Here is a 20,393-nt window from a genome sequence, read left to right as displayed (position 1 = left end):
GAGGAAAAATAAAAGGAGGAGATGGAAGAAAAGGAGAAGAAGAAGGAAAAGGAGAAGGAGGAAAAGCAAAAAAAAAAAAAAAGGGAAAAAAAGGGAAAGGAAAAGGAGATGGAAGAAAAGGAGAAGGAAAAAAAGAGCTGAAAACCGAGTCCGGCTGCGGGGATGGCGCTGTATTCGGCAGCGCCTGCGGCACCCGCATCCCTGGGGATCCAGCCTGCGGGCCGGGGGTTCCGTGTCCAGGGGCTGGGGGCTGTCAGCGCCCTCCTCCCGTGGGGAACCCCGCGGGGCGCCCGTACGGCAGCGCAGCGCTGGGCTGAGGCCTGATGCTATGAGTTACGGGGATAAAGCCGTAAACCAGCTCCCGGGATTTAATTACCCCGTGATTAACCGGTGGGAAACGGCCGCCTCGGGGAGCACACGGGGGGGTTTATTATTTGGGAGGCGAAACCCCCCCCTCGATTTAGGGGAGCAGGTGGAGCTGGATGCTTTTGGGTGCTGGGGGTGCCGGGGGTTTGGGTGCTCCCCAACAAGAGGGGGCTGCAAAGCGGGGGGCTGGCCGCAGCGCCGACATCTCCCAGCCTGACCCTCCGCTGAAGCGATGCCACGGCTGGATGCCACCTCTCCGCCAGGCGTTTTCCAGGGAGAATTAATTAGTGGGGGCACTAATAAGGCTTAACGACCCCCCCGCCCCCAGCACCCATGGGACCTGTTCCAGCCCAGCCCATCGCTGCTGACCCTGGCCAGGGCTGCGCGTGGACGTTGCGTGCGCGTGGACGCGGAAATTCGTGGGGATGCGCCCGTAAAGGGCCGTGTTCCGCTGGGGGGGGGTCCCTGCGGACCCCTACGCCCTCGCGCGCGCGGCGTCGGCTTCGTCGAGGGGTGCGGGTGGCACCTCGGGGCGAGCACGAACCCCTTCTCCCATCCGCAGATAAAAAAAAATAACGCCGGAGGTTGGGATGCGAGCGGAACGCGGCATCTTTTCGACACCTGCACCTCGCCGGCGCATCCTGTGTGCCCCAGGGCGGCGCTCAGCCCCTTCCTGCCCGCGCGTGCGACGAGGAAGAGCGAAGGCCGCGAAGGCCGCGACAGCCGCGACGGCGTCTGGCGGAGGAGCTCGAGCCCGGCCACCCCGGTTTTTCCTCCGCATGGAGGTGGCCCCATGGCTTTTCTCCGACGGCTTTTCGGCTTTTCGGAAAAGACGAAGCCGGCGCGGCGGTACGAGCGCGTCAGGCGGGACGTGGACCCCGAGGAGGCCTGGCTGGTGCTGGGCGAGCTGGGCAAGGGCGCCTTCGGCAAGGTCCTTAAGGTAGGCGAGCGCCCGAGATTCCCCGAGCGTTTTGCAAATTCTTAATTTTTTTTTTTTTGTAGTGCTGCCTCGCGTCGCGCAGCTTCCGGCACGCAAGAAGCTAAAAAGCCTCTAAACGGCCCCAAATTTTTAGCGGAGGGCGGCAGGGTCCTCGCCCGATGCTGGTGCAGCCCCTTCCCGGCCTTTGGCACGGGGAACGCTGCCGGCTCGCGGCGCTGGTGGGTGTTCGCCTCCTTGGTTGGAGCGCGGGGACTGAGCCCGGGATGTTTTGCTCTGAAACCGCGGCGCAGAGCCCCAGCGCGACAGGAAACCCAAATCTGTCGCTCGTCAGACCCGCGGCAGCGGCTGCCTTCCAGGGCCGGTGGCGCACGGCAGCGATGGCCCCGGTTGGGTTTGCCCTGGCCGAACCCATCTCCTCGTCCCTCTCCGGCGTTTTCGGGGCAGCCGGACGCCTCAGCATCGCTCCCAGGACGGGGTTTTGCCAGGGAATCACCAAAAGGTCCTTGGGGGGGCTTTGCCGAGCCGTCGTGGGGCCGATCGCATCCGAGGGAGGATGCAGTTTGCCAAAAGGTCGGGATATGGCGGGATGCTCCAGGACCCACGCGCAGGGTTTGGGACACAGCGGGATGCTCCGGGACCCACGCGCAGGGTTTGGGATACGGTGGGATGCTCCGGGATCCACGCGCAGGGTTTGGGATACGGCGGGATGCTCCAGGACCCATGCGCAGGGTTTGGGATACGGTGGGATGCTCCAGGACCCACGGAGCGTCTGAGCATCTCCCTCCTTGGTGTTGGAGGCGGTGAGGTCTCCACATCCGCGTCTTCGGCATCACCAAGAGCCCGGAGAGGGACGCACCGGGTCCAAGCCCTGCCTCGGCGCAAATGGCGGGGGGCCGCTCCCTCCGTACCCCCACACATCCCCTCGAAACTTCTCCCCCAGGCGCAGAACAAGGCGACGGGGGCGCTGGCAGCCGCCAAGGTGATCGAGACCCCGAGCGAGGAGGAGCTGGAGGACTACGCGGTGGAGATCGAGATCCTGGCTCGCTGCGACCACCCCAACATCACCAGGCTGCTGGACGCGCTGTACTGGGACGGGCGGCTCTGGGTGAGCCCCCCCGACTCCGGGCACAAACTGGGGTCCCAGCAGCATTGCGGGGCTGGGGGGCTCGGTCTGGAGGGAAAACGTTTGCAGACCTGGGTGGAAAAACCTCTCCTTGCAGATCCTGGTGGAGTTTTGTCCCGGAGGGGCTGTGGACGCGGCGATTTTGGGTAAAGAAATGGGTTTTGTGGTTTTTTTTTTTTTCCCCCAGCTGGGAGGGTTTGGGGTAGGATTGCCAAATTTCACGGCGTGGGGGTCCCGGGCTTGCTCGGCACCTCCAGGAGGGAGGATGGGTTGGGGGGGCGCGTCCTCCTCCGGGTACCCCCGGGTTCGCAGAGGGGGTGCCGGGCAGGTGGCATCGTCAGCAGCGGGGTTCGTTTGCGCTAACGGCAGAGCTGGAGAAGGGGCTGACGGAGGAGCAGATCCGAGCGGCTTGCAAGCAGCTGCTGCTGGCGCTGCAGTACCTGCACGGCTGCAAGATCATCCACCGCGACGTGAAGGCCGGCAACGTCCTGCTCACCCTCGACGGAGACGTCAAACTGGGTGAATCCCGGGGGAACCGGGGCCCCGCGGGGCCGGGGGAGGCCGCGATGCTTCGCCCCGAGGATCCTCGCTGACGGCCACTTTCTGCTCTGCAGCCGATTTTGGCGTCTCGGCCAAAAATTCCAGCACCGTCCAGCGGCGCGTTTCCTTCATTGGTACCCCGTACTGGTAGGTGCGGGGCAGAAATCCCCAGGGATGGGGGGATTTGGGAGCGCAGGCGGGTTGGGGAAGCCCAGGGGTCCCGTTCCTCCTGCAGATGCTCATGACCAGCTCCTCAACACCAGGAACATCTGGAGGAACCGGATCATTCCTCCTCCAGCCAGCACCGGCTCCGGGGTGGGCTTCTCCATAGCGTGAGATGACGCATGGAGGACACGTGGGGCGTGGGTGGGTGCAGGCCCTTGGGGGTAGCGTTGGAGGGGTTGAACCTCGCCTCTTCTCCTCTGGATGTCTCTGGAGGGGACGGCACCTGGGTTTGGATTTGGGGAGAGGCTGGACCTCTTGTGCCCCCCTCCCACGCGCAGGATGGCCCCGGAGGTGGTGCAGTGTGAGACGTCGAAGGAGAGCCCCTACGGCTACAAGGTGGACATCTGGTCGCTGGGCATCACGCTGATCGAGATGGCCGAGATGGAGCCCCCCTACCACGAGCTGAACCCCCTCCGCGTGCTGCTGAAGATCGCCAAGTCCCAGCCGCCCACCCTGCGGCACCCCAGGAGGTGGTGAGTCCCCGTGCGGAGGCGTCACCCCGACGCCGGTGACGGTGGGAGAAGCTGTCCCGTGGGGCAGTTCCTGCTCAAAGCCACGTCCGGGCAGGCTCATGGACCACACATGATGGTGGTCATGATTCCTCCGTGCCCAGCTCCGGAGGTGGCACCGTGGGGTTCCCATCACACCACCTTCGCCCGTGGAAGGTGACACCGGTGGGCAGCAGCGGGGTGGGGTCCACAGTGGGGGTGACGGGGAGCTCCTGGCCCTGTGCTCACAGGGAGCATCCCACAGGTCTGAAGAGTTCAAGGACTTTCTGAGGAAATCCTTGGAGAAGAGCCCGGAGGAGCGGTGGTCGGCCAGCCAGCTCCTGCAGGTGGGTAGCACCCGTTGCCGCCCGCCCGCGGCGGTGGGACCCATCCCCGGTGCCGGCCTCGCTCACCTCCCTCGTTCCCACCCAGCACCCCTTCGTGGCGGGCGTCTCCGACAAGCGGCCGCTGCGGGAGTTGGTGGCCGAAGCCCGGGCTGACGTGCTGGAGGAAGAGGATGAGGAGGGAGGTGCGGTCCCCTTGGTGCGTGAGTAGAGCCGGCTGGGGTGCAAGGTGTCTCCAGCCCTTCCCATGAGCTGGTTGAGCCTCACCTCTTTCCCTGTTGTCCACCCCGCAGCCTGGGCAGGAGCACGGAGAGTCCTCCTGCCCCCCAACCCCGGTAAGGTCCCCGGAGCATCGGCCCCCAGACGCCGCGGGGAGAATCGGCGAGGAGCTGGGCACCCCATGCGAGGTCCGGGCGGTGGCAGAGCCCAGGACCAAGAGAGCGTCTGACTTCTTGAAGCAGACGAGGAGGAGGTCCTCACCCGAGGCCGTGGGCTCCCTGCGGCTCCCTGCGAAGAAGCCGGCTGAGTTTCTGAAGCTGATGCGGCGCAGGTCGTTCTTCGGAGGCACGAAGGAAACAGCGAAGGAGCAGCGCGGGGCAGAGCCGAGCGGGTGGGAGATGACGGCGCTGAATGCTTCTCAAGGGACACCGGCCCCAGCAGAGGCAGGAGGAGAAGTTCAAGGATGTCACGAGGAGGAGAGCAGCCCCCCGGGGATGCCCCTCAACATAGCCAAGCTCCCCTTGGGGCCGCAGCGGGCAGGAGATGGTGCTGAGCTGCAAGACCCAAAGGCAGAGCAGGTTGGACCCAAGGCAGAGCCCCAGGAGGAAAGCCACCATGCCAACGTGGCCAAAACGCCCGTGGAGGGTCAGCTTGCACCCCAGCACAGCCCCATTTCACCCCCCAAAAGCGATGCCAAAAAGGGGTCGAGCAGAGACCCTGCACCCACGGACGGGGACTGGCGCAGAGGCTCGGGCATGGGGCAGCTGGTGGCAGCCCTGGACCTCTGGACCACGGGGACCAAAACTCAGAGCTTTAAGTCGCTGGTGGAGCATCAGCACCAGGTTCCTCGGTCGTTGCTAGACCTGAACGTTGAGGTTGGCTCCACCTGGGGTGAAGACGGCCTTGGGAAGGACAGCGACAGAGCAGGGAGGGCACCCATGGGACCTGAGGGTGCTGGAGAGCCCGGGGAGACTGCCATAGTGGAGAAGGTTCCATGGGGTGAAGCGTCGCTGATGCCCGGTGCAATGGAGGAGGTAGCGGTGGGGTCTGATGTTCTCAAGGGGTGGCAGGAGCCTCCAGCCAGTCTGGGAGAGGTTGGAGAGAGGAACAACGGGAAGAGCAACTCCGCCGTGTGCAAGCCCATCGCTGACCCCCCAGACCTGGCTGAGCGGGAGGTGGGGAGGAGCGAGGAAGAAGCCACAGACAACGCTGGAACTGGGGTGGAAACTTCTCCCAAGGAAGCCCCGGCACCAGGAGAAGTGAAATTGGAAGAGGGTGTTGTAAAAGGGTGTGTGACCGGAGACCGTGAACCAGCGGGAGATGCAGCCAGCGCAGGGGAGGAGATGCTGGCAGGAGAGGAACCGGAGGCCACCTCTGCAGCATGTGCAGGAGAGGGACCTGCGGGTGAGGAGGCCCCAAATTCAGCAGAGGATTTGTTCCCCCTGGAGATTCCAGGGCCTGCTGAAGAAAAAAGAGAAGAGAAACTGGAAAACAGCCCCGGAGACAGCCAGCCAGGAGCTGCTCGTGGAAACGGCTGGGAAGGACACGACGGAAATGCTGGCGAGCGTGGAGAAGAAGGGGTGCAGGTTGGTCCAGCTCCTGAAGGGCCATCAAGGGATGGACCTGGAGAGGAGATGGGTGGCTTGGAGGGTCATGGAGCAGTGCCAGAGCCCCAGGAGGCCCTTGGTGGGCACCCAAAGGCCACAGAAACTGTGAGCTTTGATGTTGCCCTTGTCTGCACCTCTTCCCAGGCGCGGGCAGATCCCTCCATCACGTCCAATGAAGGAGAGGGGCCGTCCCTCATGGAAAACCCTGCAGATGTTCACGGTCCAGGTGCCCTCTCTGCAGCAGCGCAGCCTTTCCCCTCATCCGGGGAAGGCCAGGAGGTGAGAAGTTTGCAGGTAACATGGCCACGTGAAGCTGCCCCACCTTGCATGGGCCCCTGTGTTGGGTTTACGTAATTTTGGGCCACCTGAGCTCAAACCGTTGCTCTCCGTCACAGGAACCTGCCTCGCTCCGAAGGACGGTCAAGAAGACCCGGAGGTTCGTGGTGGACGGGGAGGAGGTGAGCGTGACGACCGCCAGAACCGTCGACAAGGCTGGGGCGAGGGACGAGATGGTGCGCTCGGCTCGGTGAGTGACGCTGGTAGCAGAGGGGCCACCGGGCATCTTCCACCCAGTTCCGGCTGAGGAGGACCAGGGGCGAAGGGAGCCAAAATGTCACCCAGCCCCGTATCTGGCGTGTCCAGCAGCCCGCTCAAGGAAAGAGGAGGGGAAGCTCTTCTCCCACAAGCTCGCACGTCACCCGAGCAGAGTAGGAAGGGTGAAGGGAGATGGAAGGGCAGCGACGTCAGCTGGGCTTGGGAGTGTGGCCACCACGGACCCAGTGGGTGTCCCATTTCCGTTCTCGCTGGAGAAAGTCTTCTCCGTGATGTTGCACCAGGGCTGAGCTTCTCCTTTCCTGTAGACACCTACAAGTTAGCCGTCCTGGGAGAGAGAGGCACCCTTCGGCCGCCCTCTCACCCCGCTTCCCCAAACCGTTAGGCGCCAGGACCTCCGCGAGCTGCGAGTGCTGCAGAAGGAAGAGCAGCGAACTCAGAGCCAGCTGGAGCAGAAGTTTCACCAGCAGCGGGAGCAGATGTTTCGTCACATCGAGCAGGAGATGACGGTAACCGGACCGTCGGTCAGGGAGGGACGCGTGCAAGGGGTCCCACTGCGGGAGACGCCGGGGTCTGGGTGGTGGTGGGGTCCGGTTGCTTCGGTGGCCGCTCCTTCTGGTCCCCACAGCCCCGTTAACCAGATCTGCTGTGGCAGAGCAAGAAGGCGTTTTACGACCGGGAGGTGGAGAGCTCGGAGCGGCGCTACCGGCAGCTGAAGGAGCGCCAGGAACTGGAGTACACGGTGAAGCTGCGTGAGGAGGCCAAGCGCCTCAAGTCCCTGCAGGAGAAGGAGTGCGAGAGGAGGATGCCAGAGTTGAAGGGCGATGGGAGAGAGGTGAGGGCGTAGGGCGGCGCTGGGTCCCCTGGCCAGGCCCGCCAGCAGCCTGGGGACCATCTCCCACGGGTGCTGGGGTGAAGCCCCTCCATTGCTTGCCGCAGGAGCAGCGGTTCCTGCAGCAGCAGCAGGAGGAACTCAACGCAGCCCTGCAGAGGATCGTCCAGGAGCACAAGAAGAAGATGACGTCCATCGACTGGGAGTGCATCAGCAAGATCCACAGCCTCAGAAGAGGTAGACCGGGCTGGGAGGAGGAGGAGGATGATGGAGGGTTCTTAGGGAGGGGAGCAGGGGATTTTTGGAGTGCTGCGGTCTTGCCTGGCAGCCCGCGAGTCGGTGGTGTGGAGCATGGAGCAAGGGCACCTGCAGGAGAAGTACCAGCTCTTCCGGCAGCAGGCGAAGGAGCAGCATGCGCTGCAGAGGCAGCAGCTCCGCAAGCGCCACGAGAAGGTGGGGTGGGACCCGCTGGTGATGCTTCCCCAGCCCCACGGGCTCTCAACCCCTCTCCTGGCTCAGCACTCTCCTGCGCCTTTCCCAGGAGACGGAGAGGATGAACCGCTTCCACCAGCTCTTGCTGGAGGATCTGAGGAGCCAGCAGGCGCAGGAACGGGCTCAGCTGCTGAAAAGCCAGCGCTGCGACGCCAAAATCCGCCTGGCCCTCTTCAAGGACAACCTGAAGGTCCAGGAGGGTAACGGGGCCAAACAGAGGGAGAGGGCCAAGCAGGTAAGGAGGACCTGACCGGGCCCAGCGAGGTTCCTCAGCACAAAGAACGGGGACAACTCCCCCAAAAAGCTGCAAGCAATGGGTTTCGGGGAAGGGGAGGGTGATGCGGGCTGTCCCCCACTGCAGTTCGCGCAGCAGGAGGAGAGGCGGCAGCGAGCGGAGGCGCAGCAGCAGCAGGAGCAGCAGGCGCAGCAGCTGCGGCAGCTGCAGCAGCAGCAGGCTGAGAGCCTGGCAGAGCTGGAGCAGATGCAGGTACTGGGGACCGCTGCAAAATTGTCCACCCTGGGGGCTTCCTGCACCCCTGGAGCACCTTGCTTCCCATTTTTCCACCTCTCCTCTCCCAGAGCGAGAAGATGCAGCTCTTGGCGGAGCAGGAGAGGCGGCAGCTGGGGCGGCTGGACCAGGAGCACACCATGGAGCTCAGCGAGTGGAAGCAGCGGCTGGCCGCCCGCAAGGAGGTGAGTGGCACTGCGGCCGGGCTCGGGCCAGCTCACAGGACGCGACAGAGAGCCGCTCTCCTTGCTGCGAGCCCCTGCGACGCAGGGCAGGGGACGCGGCAGCGCTGCTTTTCTTCTCCAGATGCTGGAGGAGGAACTGGGGAACTTGCTGCCGGTGCAGCGGCGAGGAAGGCTGCACGGCGCCCACAGCAGCAACAGGATCACCCGCTTCTTCCACCTCCTCTCCTGACGCTACAGCACGGATTATCGGGGAGCCAGGGGGACGCAGCTGGCGGGGGACCGGTCCCACGGCTCTTTTGGGAGATGGGAGCAAAGGACCTCAAGGGCAACGCGAGGGGCAGATGCCCCGGGGATGCACAGCCAGGAGGCCGAGCGGCCGGGCAGGACGTGGTGCGGATCCTGGGGGTGTGTTTGAGCCCACCCACGCTGGGGTAAAGCAGGTGCTACCACCCCGAATCACCCCGCAGGGAAACCGCCCCACTGGTCTCAAAGCCGTGGCTACGGGGGGTGGCTGGCGCTTCCCACGCGGATCTTCCCTCTGCTGAATTGCAACTCCAGGAAATACACCCTTTGTTAAGGAAGTCCCTGTTTGTGACTATTTTACTTAAAAACACTCATCTTGCACCCCATGTGCCCCCAAGCTGCCCCCTCAGGGCACGGCCTGTGCCCAGCCAGTGCCAGGGGTGCCCCTGGGGCAGAGCTGGCAGCACCAGGCCAGCCCTGGAGCCAGGTTTAGGCTCCACTGCCCCACACAGAGCTCTTCTCCACCCACCAGTCAGGGCCGAGGGCATTAATGAGCCCTAACGGCCTCACCCAGGCTCACCTGGGGCCTTGACCCACACCCACAGCCCAGATCTATTAAAGCTCAGCTCAAGGACTTCAGTCCCTGCCTAAGCTGCCTCCAGAGTGCTGGTCCATCACCTCAGACCTGATCCTGACCTGCAGACTGCCTTCTGTGCTTGATCTCCATCCTGCCCTCCACACCACGAACTTGCTTGGTGATCTCCGCTCTTGGTTGAACCCAGCCACCATCTCCAGGTTGGTCCTGCTCACATCACTCAGGTACTGGGTCCAGGCTGGTGCCGCTCTGGCCGTGCGATCCCCCGTGGATCCCAGCTTGTTTCTTTAGGGAGCTCCCTGACACTTGTGTGTTATTTGAATCTCTCTCCTGTTTTGGAGACTATAGATGGGCCTTTGAGGTGGGAAAGGAGTAAAGTGTAGCAATTTATTATCTTTAAGCTCAGTATAGAAGAGAAATAATTTCACAGGATGAACAGGGCTGCAGGAGGAACTGGAGACATGAGTTACAGGCAGTCCACGTACTGGGAATGACAGGCAGGAGAGCTTTCTGCCAGGAGGCACTGGCGGTTCACAGTACGATGAAGGAACTCTGCTGCCCAGAGCCAGGAAAGAGCTGATGGAGTGAAGATGGCAGGAGCCAGGCAGGCTGAGCTGCAACCGCCCTTGCGTATGGGTCCTATGTTTAGGTAGGACAGCCTTGATTGAAAAAAAAATCTTCCTGAGGTGCAGAGACCAGTAGGATTTCTCAGCAACGGTGCTGGGAGGAGAAAAACCTGCCGCTGCTGAGACAGTCCAGAGCGAGCACCGGTTGGCTGGGAAGCTGAGTTTTGCCCTGTGGGTCAGCGCCAGCGGTCTGCTCCGCGCAGGGCTCAGTCGTCTTGTTTCACCAGGATATCACTCAGGTCCTCTAGGCTCTCCAGCTTCAGATTCTGGGAACAGAAAAGAAAAAGCAAGTTTGACAGAGCCAGATTCTTCCCCTCTGAGCCTGAAGGCCTGGTATAAAAAAAAAAAACCCATGCAATGAAGGTTCAGAACAACCCCAGCCCCTTCTGTTACGCAAGACCGAGGCTTCCCATCGGCTGTTGCTTCGGAGTCTGAAACGCTTGTAACGCTTAGAATAACCCTGAGCAACGAAGCGCTCACGCCTTTGCTGCCAGACCCAAAGAGAAGGAAGGACAGACAGCAGTCAGGCAGGAAACGCTACGAGTGCTGAACCACAGGCTGTCCGCTCCAGCACGTTTGCCTGATTTATATTCACTATGAGCATGAAACAGAGACTTAAGTTGAGAACTCCTCATGTAGCAAGAAAATGACCCAGTTGCTGGTGCTTTTCACCACGTGTTTCACCCGCTGCTCCTACCACGGCTCCCACGTGCACGCTGCGCTTACCTTCTCACTTGCCAAATGCAAGAGGCAGGCGAAGGCTAAGGGGACAGACAGATTGCTAGCCATCGGGGGAGGCAGCCTACAAAAGAGAAGGGAGGAGGTTAGGATGGCCAGAGCCTATCGAAACCCCAGGGATGGAGCACGCCTGCAAAGGACCAGTCGCCAAAGATGAGCTCCTCCCCAGGGATCTGGTTTTCTCCACCTTTCCCCTCCTGCTAGCGAAGAATTTGCCAAGCTGAATGCAGCCTGTAGCTCACCCAGGCAAACCCAGAGACCAAGAGAAGAGAGTTTTTTTTCTTTTTCCACATCAGGGTTCAGTTAGCAAGTTGTAATAGACACAGAGGGGTCAGCATTTGCCCAAGCTCAGCTGAAACCTGTCCCCCATCACCAGTCCAACTTTTTTTAGGGCCTCTCTACCTGTGAGCCAGTTCCCTTATGGTGCTGCTGAAGACCTTCTCTCCTACTACCATTGATGTGTCCTTCTCTTTCTCTGCACCTTCCACCTATTTAGCAAAAAGACAGACAGTGCTGAGACAGACTTCACTCCCCAGTGTTCAGAGAAAAACCACTGCAAGTTACCCTCAGCCTGTCCTTGCCAACCATCCCGAGTCGCTGCTAAACCTGCCCACGACTGTCGCCGCAGGAGTTAAGCGCGGTTACCTGCAGGGCATTCTCTTAGCCTCAGGCCTGTCAAGGTGTCTGGCTGCCCCTGCACTCACCTCTGCTGCTGTTTTGCTGCTCTGTCCAGCAGTCAAGAGGTCCCACATGTCTTTCTTCAACCTCTTCATGTCTATTTTCTTGTCTGTCTTCGCATACGGAATTATTATCTTATTCACCTGAGGAAAAGACGTCCAGGGTTAGCTGAGAGCGACTGAGCAGAAGCAGCATCCTCAACCAGGACCACAGGAACAATCCAAACACGGTTCTCCTTGGGGAAAAAATGGTGAATGCTGCCTTACTACTAAACCTTTGGTTTTTAATTCCTGTCTCTTACACGTGGATTCATCTGGGAATAAAGTGTCCAGTAGCAAACCCAGGAGATCCTGCACCAGGGAACCGCTGTCTTGGGACTCCTAACCCTGCGAGGTGGTGAGAGGCTTTGCTCCAGACCTGCCCAGCAAGCGGTTCACAGCTCGACGACAACACAAGTCCTCACCTTCCGGGGCTCAGCAATGAGGTTCTGCTCTCCGTACATTGTGATGCCGCCATCGCCGACAGCTTTGTTGAACTCGGCATCTTGGTGCTCCGGGTGGGCGGTAAGGTTGAACTGCCCTGCCTGGCCGAGGTCGTTATCGTCATCGCTGTCTGCAGCCTGACCAAGAAGAGACAGAGCAGTGAGGCCACCCCTCTAGCTTTGAGGAGCCAGAGATGTTCTGCACTGAGATAAGAGAGCACCTGCCTCTCAGGAGGGTGGCAATACCTGCCCACCTTCCCCATGGAACATGTTCTTACTCAGCCTCTCCCCATGGAGGGCTGGGCTAAGGCTAAACCCAAGGGAGAGCTCGGGTGCAGAATATCAATAGACTGCTCTACATGGAAAGAGAAGAGAGATGAGGGCTCTCGTCCCAGTGTGGGACCAGCCAAGACTTGTCCAAACACCTGGCAGAAAGCTGAAGCTTTAGAAGAAATCTACTTCAACGGGAGCTCGAAACAGCTGGGAGCAAGCCTCGCTGTGCAGAGATGACTGCAGAGGTGAGCACTGGCATTTATTCCTACTTTAGGGCACAGATGCATGGAAAAGGATGGGATGGGGTTTCTGCAGCAAACTGGCTGGCAAACACCCAAGGCGTTAGTTGATGTCGTTGGAGTGAGGGGACAGAGGCTGCACACAGACTTCTACAGCTTTGTCATAATCAGCAGCACCAATTCTTTTTTCGCTAGTAATTAATTCTGGACACAGATTCTTCTTAAATTGTTCATCGTATATCAAAGACAGGCAAAAGAAAGAAATCTTCTTGTTGCCGTTACCTGCAAGGCAGGGCAGAAATTGGAGGTGTCATTGGGGTTGTTGTAATCGTACTCGCCAATCGCGTCTTCATGATCCAACGAGCTGTCCGGCACAGGCCACCTGCTGACCTACAGAGACAAGACCAGGGGTGGCGTAGTTCAGCCCGGCTCAGGACCAGACTACACGGTTGCTCTCTCACTCCCCCCACCCTCTGAGGGAACACGGGGAGACGATATAAGAAAAACGGCTTGAAGTTTGAGATAAGGACAGGGAGAAATCCTTAAAGTTACCGCTGTGGGCCAAACAGACTTGACTTGGGGAAAAGTATTCATTTGTTTCTAAAACTAGCAGGAGAATGAGACAGGGAACAAGATAACCTCCCCCCACCCCTCCCTCTTCCCGGGCTTAACATTATTATCTCTACCACCTTCCCCCCTGAGCAGCACAGGGGGGAAGAGGGAATGGAGGTTGCGGTCAGTTCATCATGCGTTGTTTTACACCGCTGGTTCGTTGTCGGGGGAAGAACTCCTCATGTTCCTCCCCTGCTCCGTTGTGGGGTCCCACCCCTATGCCACAGTCCTTCGTGAAACTGCTCCGGCGTGGGTCATCTCTTCCATGGGGTGCAGTCCGTCCAGAACGGCTGTCCCAGTGGGCCCTCATTCATCTCTCCACTTCTTGCAGCTGGGCTGGGCTGAGTTGGGCCCAGTTGGCTGCCCAGAGGGAGGTCAGAGGGTGATGGGTGCAAGGCCCACAAGGCTTGCGCCTCCCCCTCTCTGCCCCCACTCAGCTCATTCACATCTTCTCTCTTTTTTTTATTTTAATTCTTGTTTTCCCCCTTCTTAAATACATTATCGCAGAGGTGTTGTCAGGGAACATTCTGCTACCAATCGGCTTGGCCTTGGCCAGCAGCAGGTCCGCCCTAGGCCCGGCCGAGTCCACTGAACAAAGGGGAGCGACTTCTAGCAGTTTCCTACAGAAGCTACCACCTTAGGCCTCCCCTCACTAAACAAAACCAGAACAAGGGGTCAGGAAAGAAAAAACTCTAAAAAATCTAAATAATTCCCCAAGCAAGGCCTGTGCCTTGTTCCTTCATCACCTCCTGTTTTCCCTGCCTGCTGGCTCTTCTCCTCGCGTACCAGCCCTCTAGCAAGCCCCCTGTAAAGCGCAACAGCCAAGCACAGCCGCCTCGGCATCCCCGAGTTGGGTCAGGTCAGCGAGAGACACGCTGGCCGGTCTCCAGCCCTGCAGAGCATCCCAGAGCACTTCAGGCACTGGGTGAAGCGGGGTTTTGTGCACGGAATCATCACCAACAGGCTTTTAGAGAAGACTCTTACCTTAACATTTGGTTTGAGGAACAGCTGGAGAAGGTTGTTGGGGTCATAGTTGAAGTCTGTGGGAAGCGTGGTGCTCTTTGCTTTCCGGTGAGTGGATCTGGCTAGGGTTGTAGGTGCCTGGGGAAGGTAATAAATACCATTACCCATGAGCTGTCCACTGCTCAGAAGATTACTGCACGAATAAGTCCTTTGAACACAGGTCTCTATCTCAGAGGAGGCAAGTTCTGAGATACCTCCACAGAGGAGTTCCATACTGGTCCAGTCAGTGCACCCAGTGGCTTCTGTGCAGCATGCTGGGACACACAGCCGGACCTGCAAGGTCTCCTTGACTGACAGGAAGAATCTAGCCTGATTCTCCACCCCACAGTTGATAAAACTCTCTCTTTGTAATGTGACCTGGAGTCAGAAGGCCCTGCATCAAGGAACGTACGGGCTCACAGGGCCGGTTTCACAGGAGCACGAGATGAGCCATTTGCAGATGACTGTTCCGAGCCACACCGATACAGCAAAAGAGAGTAGAAAGCGGCAGAAACTCAGCATGCACCTACCTCGGTCTTACGGAAATATGCCTCAAAGTCAATATCCTCATCAAAGTTCACTTCAAACGCTTTCTTTGCACTCTTTTTCTTGGTCTTTTTTTCAGCACCTATGGCAGAAAGGAAGGAAACTGTCAGTGCTTTGTGACAGAGTAAGGACAACAAGCTCACTCCTAAGTTGAACATCTGCTGCACACAAGAAAGGTCACTGACAGGGACTCTTCCCTTTATCACAGGAGAGCAATAGGTGTTGTTCTCAGCTTAATGTTTTAAAGGGATCAGTATCTTTTTATAGAAGCAGAAAGTCTAATCTTCAGGTTTTATGCAGAAGGTGAGAAACAGCAGCAGGAGCTGCGTTAGTGCTAGGATCTCCTGTCGCTGCAGTGAGAGACACCTCTTCAACTTCAAGCATCATTAACAAACCCAAATGAGAGAATACATTGGACACCAAAGGATTCACCTGTGACTGAGAGCCTTCCTGCTGTCTGCGCTCAGTACGGCTTCCCAGCTGGCTAGAAGAGAGCCACGCAGGCTTGTCCCCTTCTTTACTGTCCCTGCTTTGTGACTCAGGTGCCACCCACCGCCACAGGTAAGCAGGACCTGGCAGAAGCTGGGTCTGTAGCGTGTGAGCCGCCATCTCCAAATACATACCTGTGTGTTGAGGTTTGAAATGCCAGTGCTCGGGGCCAGCCCACATGGACAGAGTTTGGGGACTGAAGTAGGAATATTCCCCTGGTTTCATGGAGAGATGAAGGCACATGGTTTCGATGTCTCCCTCTCCAAAAGGAACCGCATCAGTTCTGGAAAGAGCACACATGCTGCTCAGTGAAATCATTCTTTTGGCATGCAACTGAGCCTGAGCGTGCATTTAATATCCAGATCAGCTCTGTGCAGGCATCGCCCGCTCCCTCTGCCTGCATGCATGCAGGATTCCCGCTCTTTAATCGGCGAACGGTACCGGGGGTGTTGCGCTGTTTGGAGTCGGTGAGGCTGCTGCAGAAACAGAGGTTTGCGAAAGGGCAGGCTGGAAACTGGGCAGCAGAGTGAGCAGACAAGCAGTCACTCTGGGGAAATGTGACCGTATGAAAAAGTCCTCTTGGAGAGTAATTACTGTAATGCTTTCCTGGATGTACCCAAAACTCGAGCAGAAAGCAAGCTACAGCCAGATGGGAAACGTGTACGCAGTAACTAAAAGATTCCCCAGAGAGCAGCCAGAAGTTGTGGCTTGCTATCAAAGCAAAGCTATGGATTTGCAGTGACTACTGACCTCTTACGCTGGTGGCCTGTTCCAAAGCAGTTGAGGTTTTCTGCGAATTCCCCAGTCTTGTCTGTTACTGGACTCCTGGGGGAGTCAGAATGGAAGCTGTCGTCTGGCAGGGTGGGAACATGGTCTTCCACATCGCTGTCTATCGCCGCATTGATATCAAACACTTGGTCGCTTTTCCTGAATTTATCTAACACTGACTGTAAGAAAAGAAGGTAAGAAAAAAATGCAGTATGTCAGCAGCCCTGCAATACCCCACCACCCCGTGTATCTCGGAGATCGCTTTGGAGGTGAGCACGGAATACAGCTCGAGTATCCCACCTGGCACGGAGCTAACAAACATACCTCACCACGGGATTCAGCATCCCACTTTGTAAACCGGAAACCCGCTAGTGAAGAGCAGATGGGGCGTTTTTCAATGCACCGCGCTAGCAGGGCTAGAGACAAGGAGAGCAAGGGGGGAACATCAGATATAGGATCAAGCAACCGGCACCTGAAACACGTGCCAGGCATTAAATCATTCTCAGAGCCACCTATGTAGGCAGCCCTTCTTGCATTTAGGGCAGCGCAGGGCTCGCTGCAAAAGCAGTCAGGCTTATTTCTCAGCAGAAAGGGAGAGTTTGATTGCTACGTTAATTGAGGGTGAGCATAACGCTGGGAATTTTATCAGAGCAGCGGGGTTTGGTAGCATGGACAGGCTCCAACACTCTTAAGTGCTCCAGGTTAAGGATTGACCTCCTTATCTCAACCACTGGACAGCTCAGACCACGTACATGTGCTGTGTGACAGACCTGCCAGAGGTTAAGCTACACGTAGCCATCCAAAACCCACAGAGGTCCTGTTTTTCCAGCAACCAGTCTCAACTTGATCAGGATCAGAGCAGTGGTGCCACAGGGTAGCCAAGCAGTGACCAAAAGCACAAGTCAAGCTGGCTGAGACTCAAATGAGCACATTTGGACGATGAAAAGGATCAAAAGCCCTGGATGGGCCCCTTTGCTTAGCAGTTACCGGCACTCACACTTTAAATCCGACGCTTCCACAGGATCAGCGTTCGGCAGCACGAGCGTCTCTGAAGAAGGGAGAGGTATGATATCCGAGTCAAAGAGGAGCTTGCTCTGGCAGCCTTGGGTACGCAGCCTGGTGAGGAAAACGCCGGCTGTGCTGCACTCATCAAAAGATGCGGCTGTTTTCTGGAACATGGGATCAACCTACAGGTAGGGCATGAAGCAGAGAATCAAGGAACGGAGCAGGTGGAGGGGATGGAGCAGGTGTCTGCAGGAGGCTTGGAAGTACAGGCCCAAAGGGAGAATGACCCACGAATCTTTTTCAGCGAGAAGAGAGCTCTCAGAGAAGGAATATACGTGACTAGGAACAATCTTGGCAGAAGAGCAGAATTCACAGATGTGTATGTGAATGTTAGAGCCCAAGAGAGGAATGCACAATAAGGGAAACAATAGCAACGAGAAAGATGAGGCGACATCTCCTTTCCTCCACCAGAACGCAGCTGCTACAGCAGCCCCCCTCCACCCACCTCGCGTCTGCGATTAGCCTCTGACACATTGATGTTATTCAAGTTCTTCTCGATGGTTTTGAATGACTGCTTTTTCTTTGTCTGAACTCTCTTGACAGCCTCGGGAGCCAAATTGTCTTCTAAAAGGAAAAGGAGAACAAGTCACACTTAGAAAATGTGCTGAAATCCCCCGCAGAGGGATAGCACAACTCTTACTTCAGTTTGTACGACAAACATACAAAAACTCAGTGGGCATGATGTTACCCAATTAAGCATCTATTAGCAGGAATCATCAATGTTTCATTGCCTGGATGCTGCATTCCTTTTTATCATCTCTATTTTATCTTAACAGCACATTTACCTTTCAAAGCAAAGGACAGCAAAGAGCGAGGCGCTTCGTTCTTAGTGTTTCAGATTAGGCCACCTCTGGTTTGCTCTCAAATCTCAGAGGCCAAATCGCCAAATACAGGATTGAACAGCAGATTCAGGTTCTCAGCTCAACCCTCCCTCCTCAAGCAACCAGGCAAACTAATTCGGGATTTCCCAGCCCTTGAAAAATGAACTTAGCAGTACTCTCCTCTCCTGGATGTACAAAGTGCTTCGAAATTCACGGGTGCTATGTAAGTAGGCTGACACTCATGCGCAGGTGGAACAGTAGCGGCGTAACTGAAAAGGAGCGAATGGCACACCTTCTTCTGGGCTGTCCACGTTTTTTGCAGGCGCCGAGGGCTTGCCCAAGCCTCCGAGAACTTTGTAGGTATCTGCGTGGACCACATCGACGCGCATGGCGTAAATCTTTGCACTGGCATCAAGCACGCTAGCTGCCATCTGACAGCAGGAACAAAGTATGGCGTTTTTAGTTAGAAAGGAAGGAAGAAGTCTCATCTGGGAGATGCAGACGCAGAAGACAAGCTGCAGAGCTGAACTTCTGAATGCTCTGTATTAAAGCAAAACTGCAAACAACTGGAAAAGGATTTATCCCAAACCTACTGGAGACCTAGGTGCACAGGTGTCTTCCCAGGCAGAGCCTACAACTTGCTTTATCAGGTCTCTTGGAAGGAATCACACAGAAGAATACTTAAAAACTTGCCAAGATTAAGCAATGGGGAGAGCAGAAAGGCCCACAAGGCTCGCGCCGCCGCCCCCCCCCCCCCCCCCCCCCCCCCGCCTCAGCTCCTTCACATCTTCTATTTTTTTTTTTTTTTCCTCCCGTTTTCCCCTTCTTAAATACATTATTGCAGAGGTGTTATCATGGAACATTCTGCTACCAATTGGCCAAGGCCAGGCCTAGGGTGGATGCGCTGCTGGCCAAGGCCGAGTCCACTGGACAAAGGGGAAACAGCTTCTAGAAGCTTCTTACAGAAGCTACCACCTTAGGCCCCCCTCACTAAACAAAACCAGGACAGGCACATTTGCACCTGCCAAGAGTCGTCTCTCTTCCACCTCTCCTTCATGCCTTCTTTTGGGTCATCCTCTTGGTATCATTCTATTTTCCCAAATCATAAAGTCAAAAGAGGTGAAGCCCAGGAGATGCCAAGTGCCCTTTTTGGTCACAGACCCCCACCCAGAAGGCAAAGGACCACCCACTGAAAACCTGTGCCCCATGTCCCATCCTTTCCTCAGTTTCATCAACCATAAGACAGCTAGCTCAGGGGTTCCCTGAGGCCGCGTCCGAAAGCTCTGCCAATTGTTCATTGAACCAAGAATTCAGCTCTCCCTCCTAGCATCAGTGAACAATTACAGCGAGTAAGTCTTTGCCCTGGCAAGCTCTTATTCTGATCCATCCTGGACCAAAACTAGCCCAGGAGTTAGGCGAACTAACTTTCTTTCTTTTCCAGCATTGACCTCAGAAGCTGCACAAGCCCTCCTTTCAAACAAGCTCTCCTTCTGAAGGACCATAACTGAAAGAATTCAGCCTTTCGTTTCTGTGGTGCAAAAGGATTCAACACTGTAAGCTTCTGCAAAAAGCGACTGTGCTGCTTCTACCAGATATTCTTAGTGAAGTAACCAGCTCAGCCACCTCCAGCGTTATTTGAGGTTTGTTGTTGACTAAACCTTAGGCTAATGCCACACGGAGACCAGGCACCACCCGGACCAGGCAGCCGTTCCTCTCACCTTGAAGTCGGTCAGCTCGGAGTCATCGTGTTTCAGGATCTGGGCCATGTAATCTATCAGGTGTAAGCGGAAGGCGTTCTTCGTGGTGATTTTCTGAAACAAAGCACAGCTCGGAACCGATCCCTTGGCAAGTGACAGCTGTCAGAAGTGTCTGAACCCCCATCCCAGCAGGACGGAGGGGATAAGGTCTGCGCTATGTCCGACATCGTCACTGCTGGGAAGGCAGCACCAGAAGCCCAGATCTGGCTGGGGTCGGGGACGCGGCTCTGAGGGTTTGGATGAAGAATAACCCGCGTGGCTGTGGCTGAAGGAGTTTAAAGCCCCTCCCGGCCTCGCAAGCGCCGGCAGACCGAGCTGGGCGGAGAGGGGCCGGGGAGAGGAGCCCTCCCCGCGGCGGCAGACTCACGTTTTCGGCGGAGAGCTTGATGCAGGTGGTGTAGTGGTCCGAGATCTGAGCGTGGCTCCACTGCGGGAGGGCCGGCACCCACGCCTCCGCCTGCCTGGGGGAGACAGCCGGTTTGGGGACCCTCCTCCCCCGCGCACCCCCCCCACCCCCTTCCCCGCACCTCCTCAGGCCGGGCCCGGCCCTACCTGCCAACGGGGGAGGCCAGGCGCAGCGGCGAGTCGATGCTGTCGAGCCGGAGGTCGGTAACCTTCGAGCGGCGGCGCTGCCGCCTCTCCCGTTCATCGTCGTTGCCGGGACACTGGGCCAGCTCGGGGGTGCCGGTGCTACCCAGGGATCGCGGGGCGGGGGAGGCGGCCGGGGCTCGCCGGGATCTCGGGGCGCTCATCCTCACGGCGGGGCCTGGCCGCTCCGTGCCGCCCGCTCCTCCCCTCGCTGCGCGGCGCGGGTAACCGGACGAGGGGGCCGCTCCGCTCCGCGCCGCCCCGCTCGGGTTTTGAATCGCCGCGCGCAACGGCAGCGCGCATGCGCCGCGCGCAACGGTCCGCGGCCCGGAGGAGGGGAGGGGGCCGGGGGCGGCGGGCCGGCCCCTCGCTGTGCCGGCGGCGGCACCGGTCGCTCAGCCCGCGGGGCCCCGGTCCCTTTTCCCGCCTCGCCGGCCCGCGGTCGCCACCC

The 20,393-nt window shown here is 58.0% G+C and overlaps 2 protein-coding genes across 2 annotated transcripts; one reads left to right on the top strand and one right to left on the bottom strand.

Moving 5' to 3' along the window:
- Nucleotides 1-1,133: 1,133 nt before the first annotated feature.
- Nucleotides 1,134-9,002, top strand: LOC147597434 (STE20-like serine/threonine-protein kinase). The gene is made up of 18 exons (XM_086767987.1): nucleotides 1,134-1,306; nucleotides 2,247-2,411; nucleotides 2,527-2,575; nucleotides 2,799-2,948; nucleotides 3,044-3,116; nucleotides 3,473-3,667; nucleotides 3,948-4,029; nucleotides 4,115-4,225; nucleotides 4,320-6,131; nucleotides 6,248-6,378; nucleotides 6,790-6,913; nucleotides 7,060-7,239; nucleotides 7,344-7,473; nucleotides 7,565-7,689; nucleotides 7,778-7,963; nucleotides 8,090-8,215; nucleotides 8,308-8,421; nucleotides 8,543-9,002. The coding sequence occupies exons 1-18, from the start codon at nucleotides 1,160-1,162 to the stop codon at nucleotides 8,648-8,650; spliced, it is 4,008 nt and encodes a 1,335-aa protein (XP_086624113.1). The 5' UTR covers nucleotides 1,134-1,159; the 3' UTR covers nucleotides 8,651-9,002.
- Nucleotides 9,003-9,690: 688 nt separating this feature from the next.
- NCAPH (non-SMC condensin I complex subunit H) lies at nucleotides 9,691-20,106 on the bottom strand. Its single transcript, XM_086767892.1, has 17 exons — nucleotides 19,907-20,106; nucleotides 19,722-19,815; nucleotides 19,316-19,408; nucleotides 17,890-18,028; nucleotides 17,222-17,340; nucleotides 16,709-16,898; nucleotides 16,036-16,127; nucleotides 15,694-15,890; nucleotides 15,078-15,226; nucleotides 14,439-14,536; nucleotides 13,891-14,007; nucleotides 12,577-12,684; nucleotides 11,765-11,920; nucleotides 11,328-11,444; nucleotides 11,026-11,111; nucleotides 10,612-10,687; nucleotides 9,691-10,151 (listed from the first exon to the last, which is right to left on the bottom strand). The coding sequence occupies exons 1-17, from the start codon at nucleotides 20,104-20,106 to the stop codon at nucleotides 10,092-10,094; spliced, it is 2,091 nt and encodes a 696-aa protein (XP_086624018.1). The 3' UTR covers nucleotides 9,691-10,091.
- Between the last annotated feature and the right edge of the window lie 287 nt (nucleotides 20,107-20,393).

This window comes from Chlamydotis macqueenii, chromosome 27 (assembly GCF_036417535.1).
Source record: "Chlamydotis macqueenii isolate bChlMac1 chromosome 27, bChlMac1.mat, whole genome shotgun sequence".
NCBI classification, from domain to species: Eukaryota; Metazoa; Chordata; class Aves; order Otidiformes; family Otididae; genus Chlamydotis; species Chlamydotis macqueenii.
The sequence above is the reverse complement of the archived record's forward strand: the minus strand, read 5'-3'. Positions and strand labels throughout refer to the sequence as shown.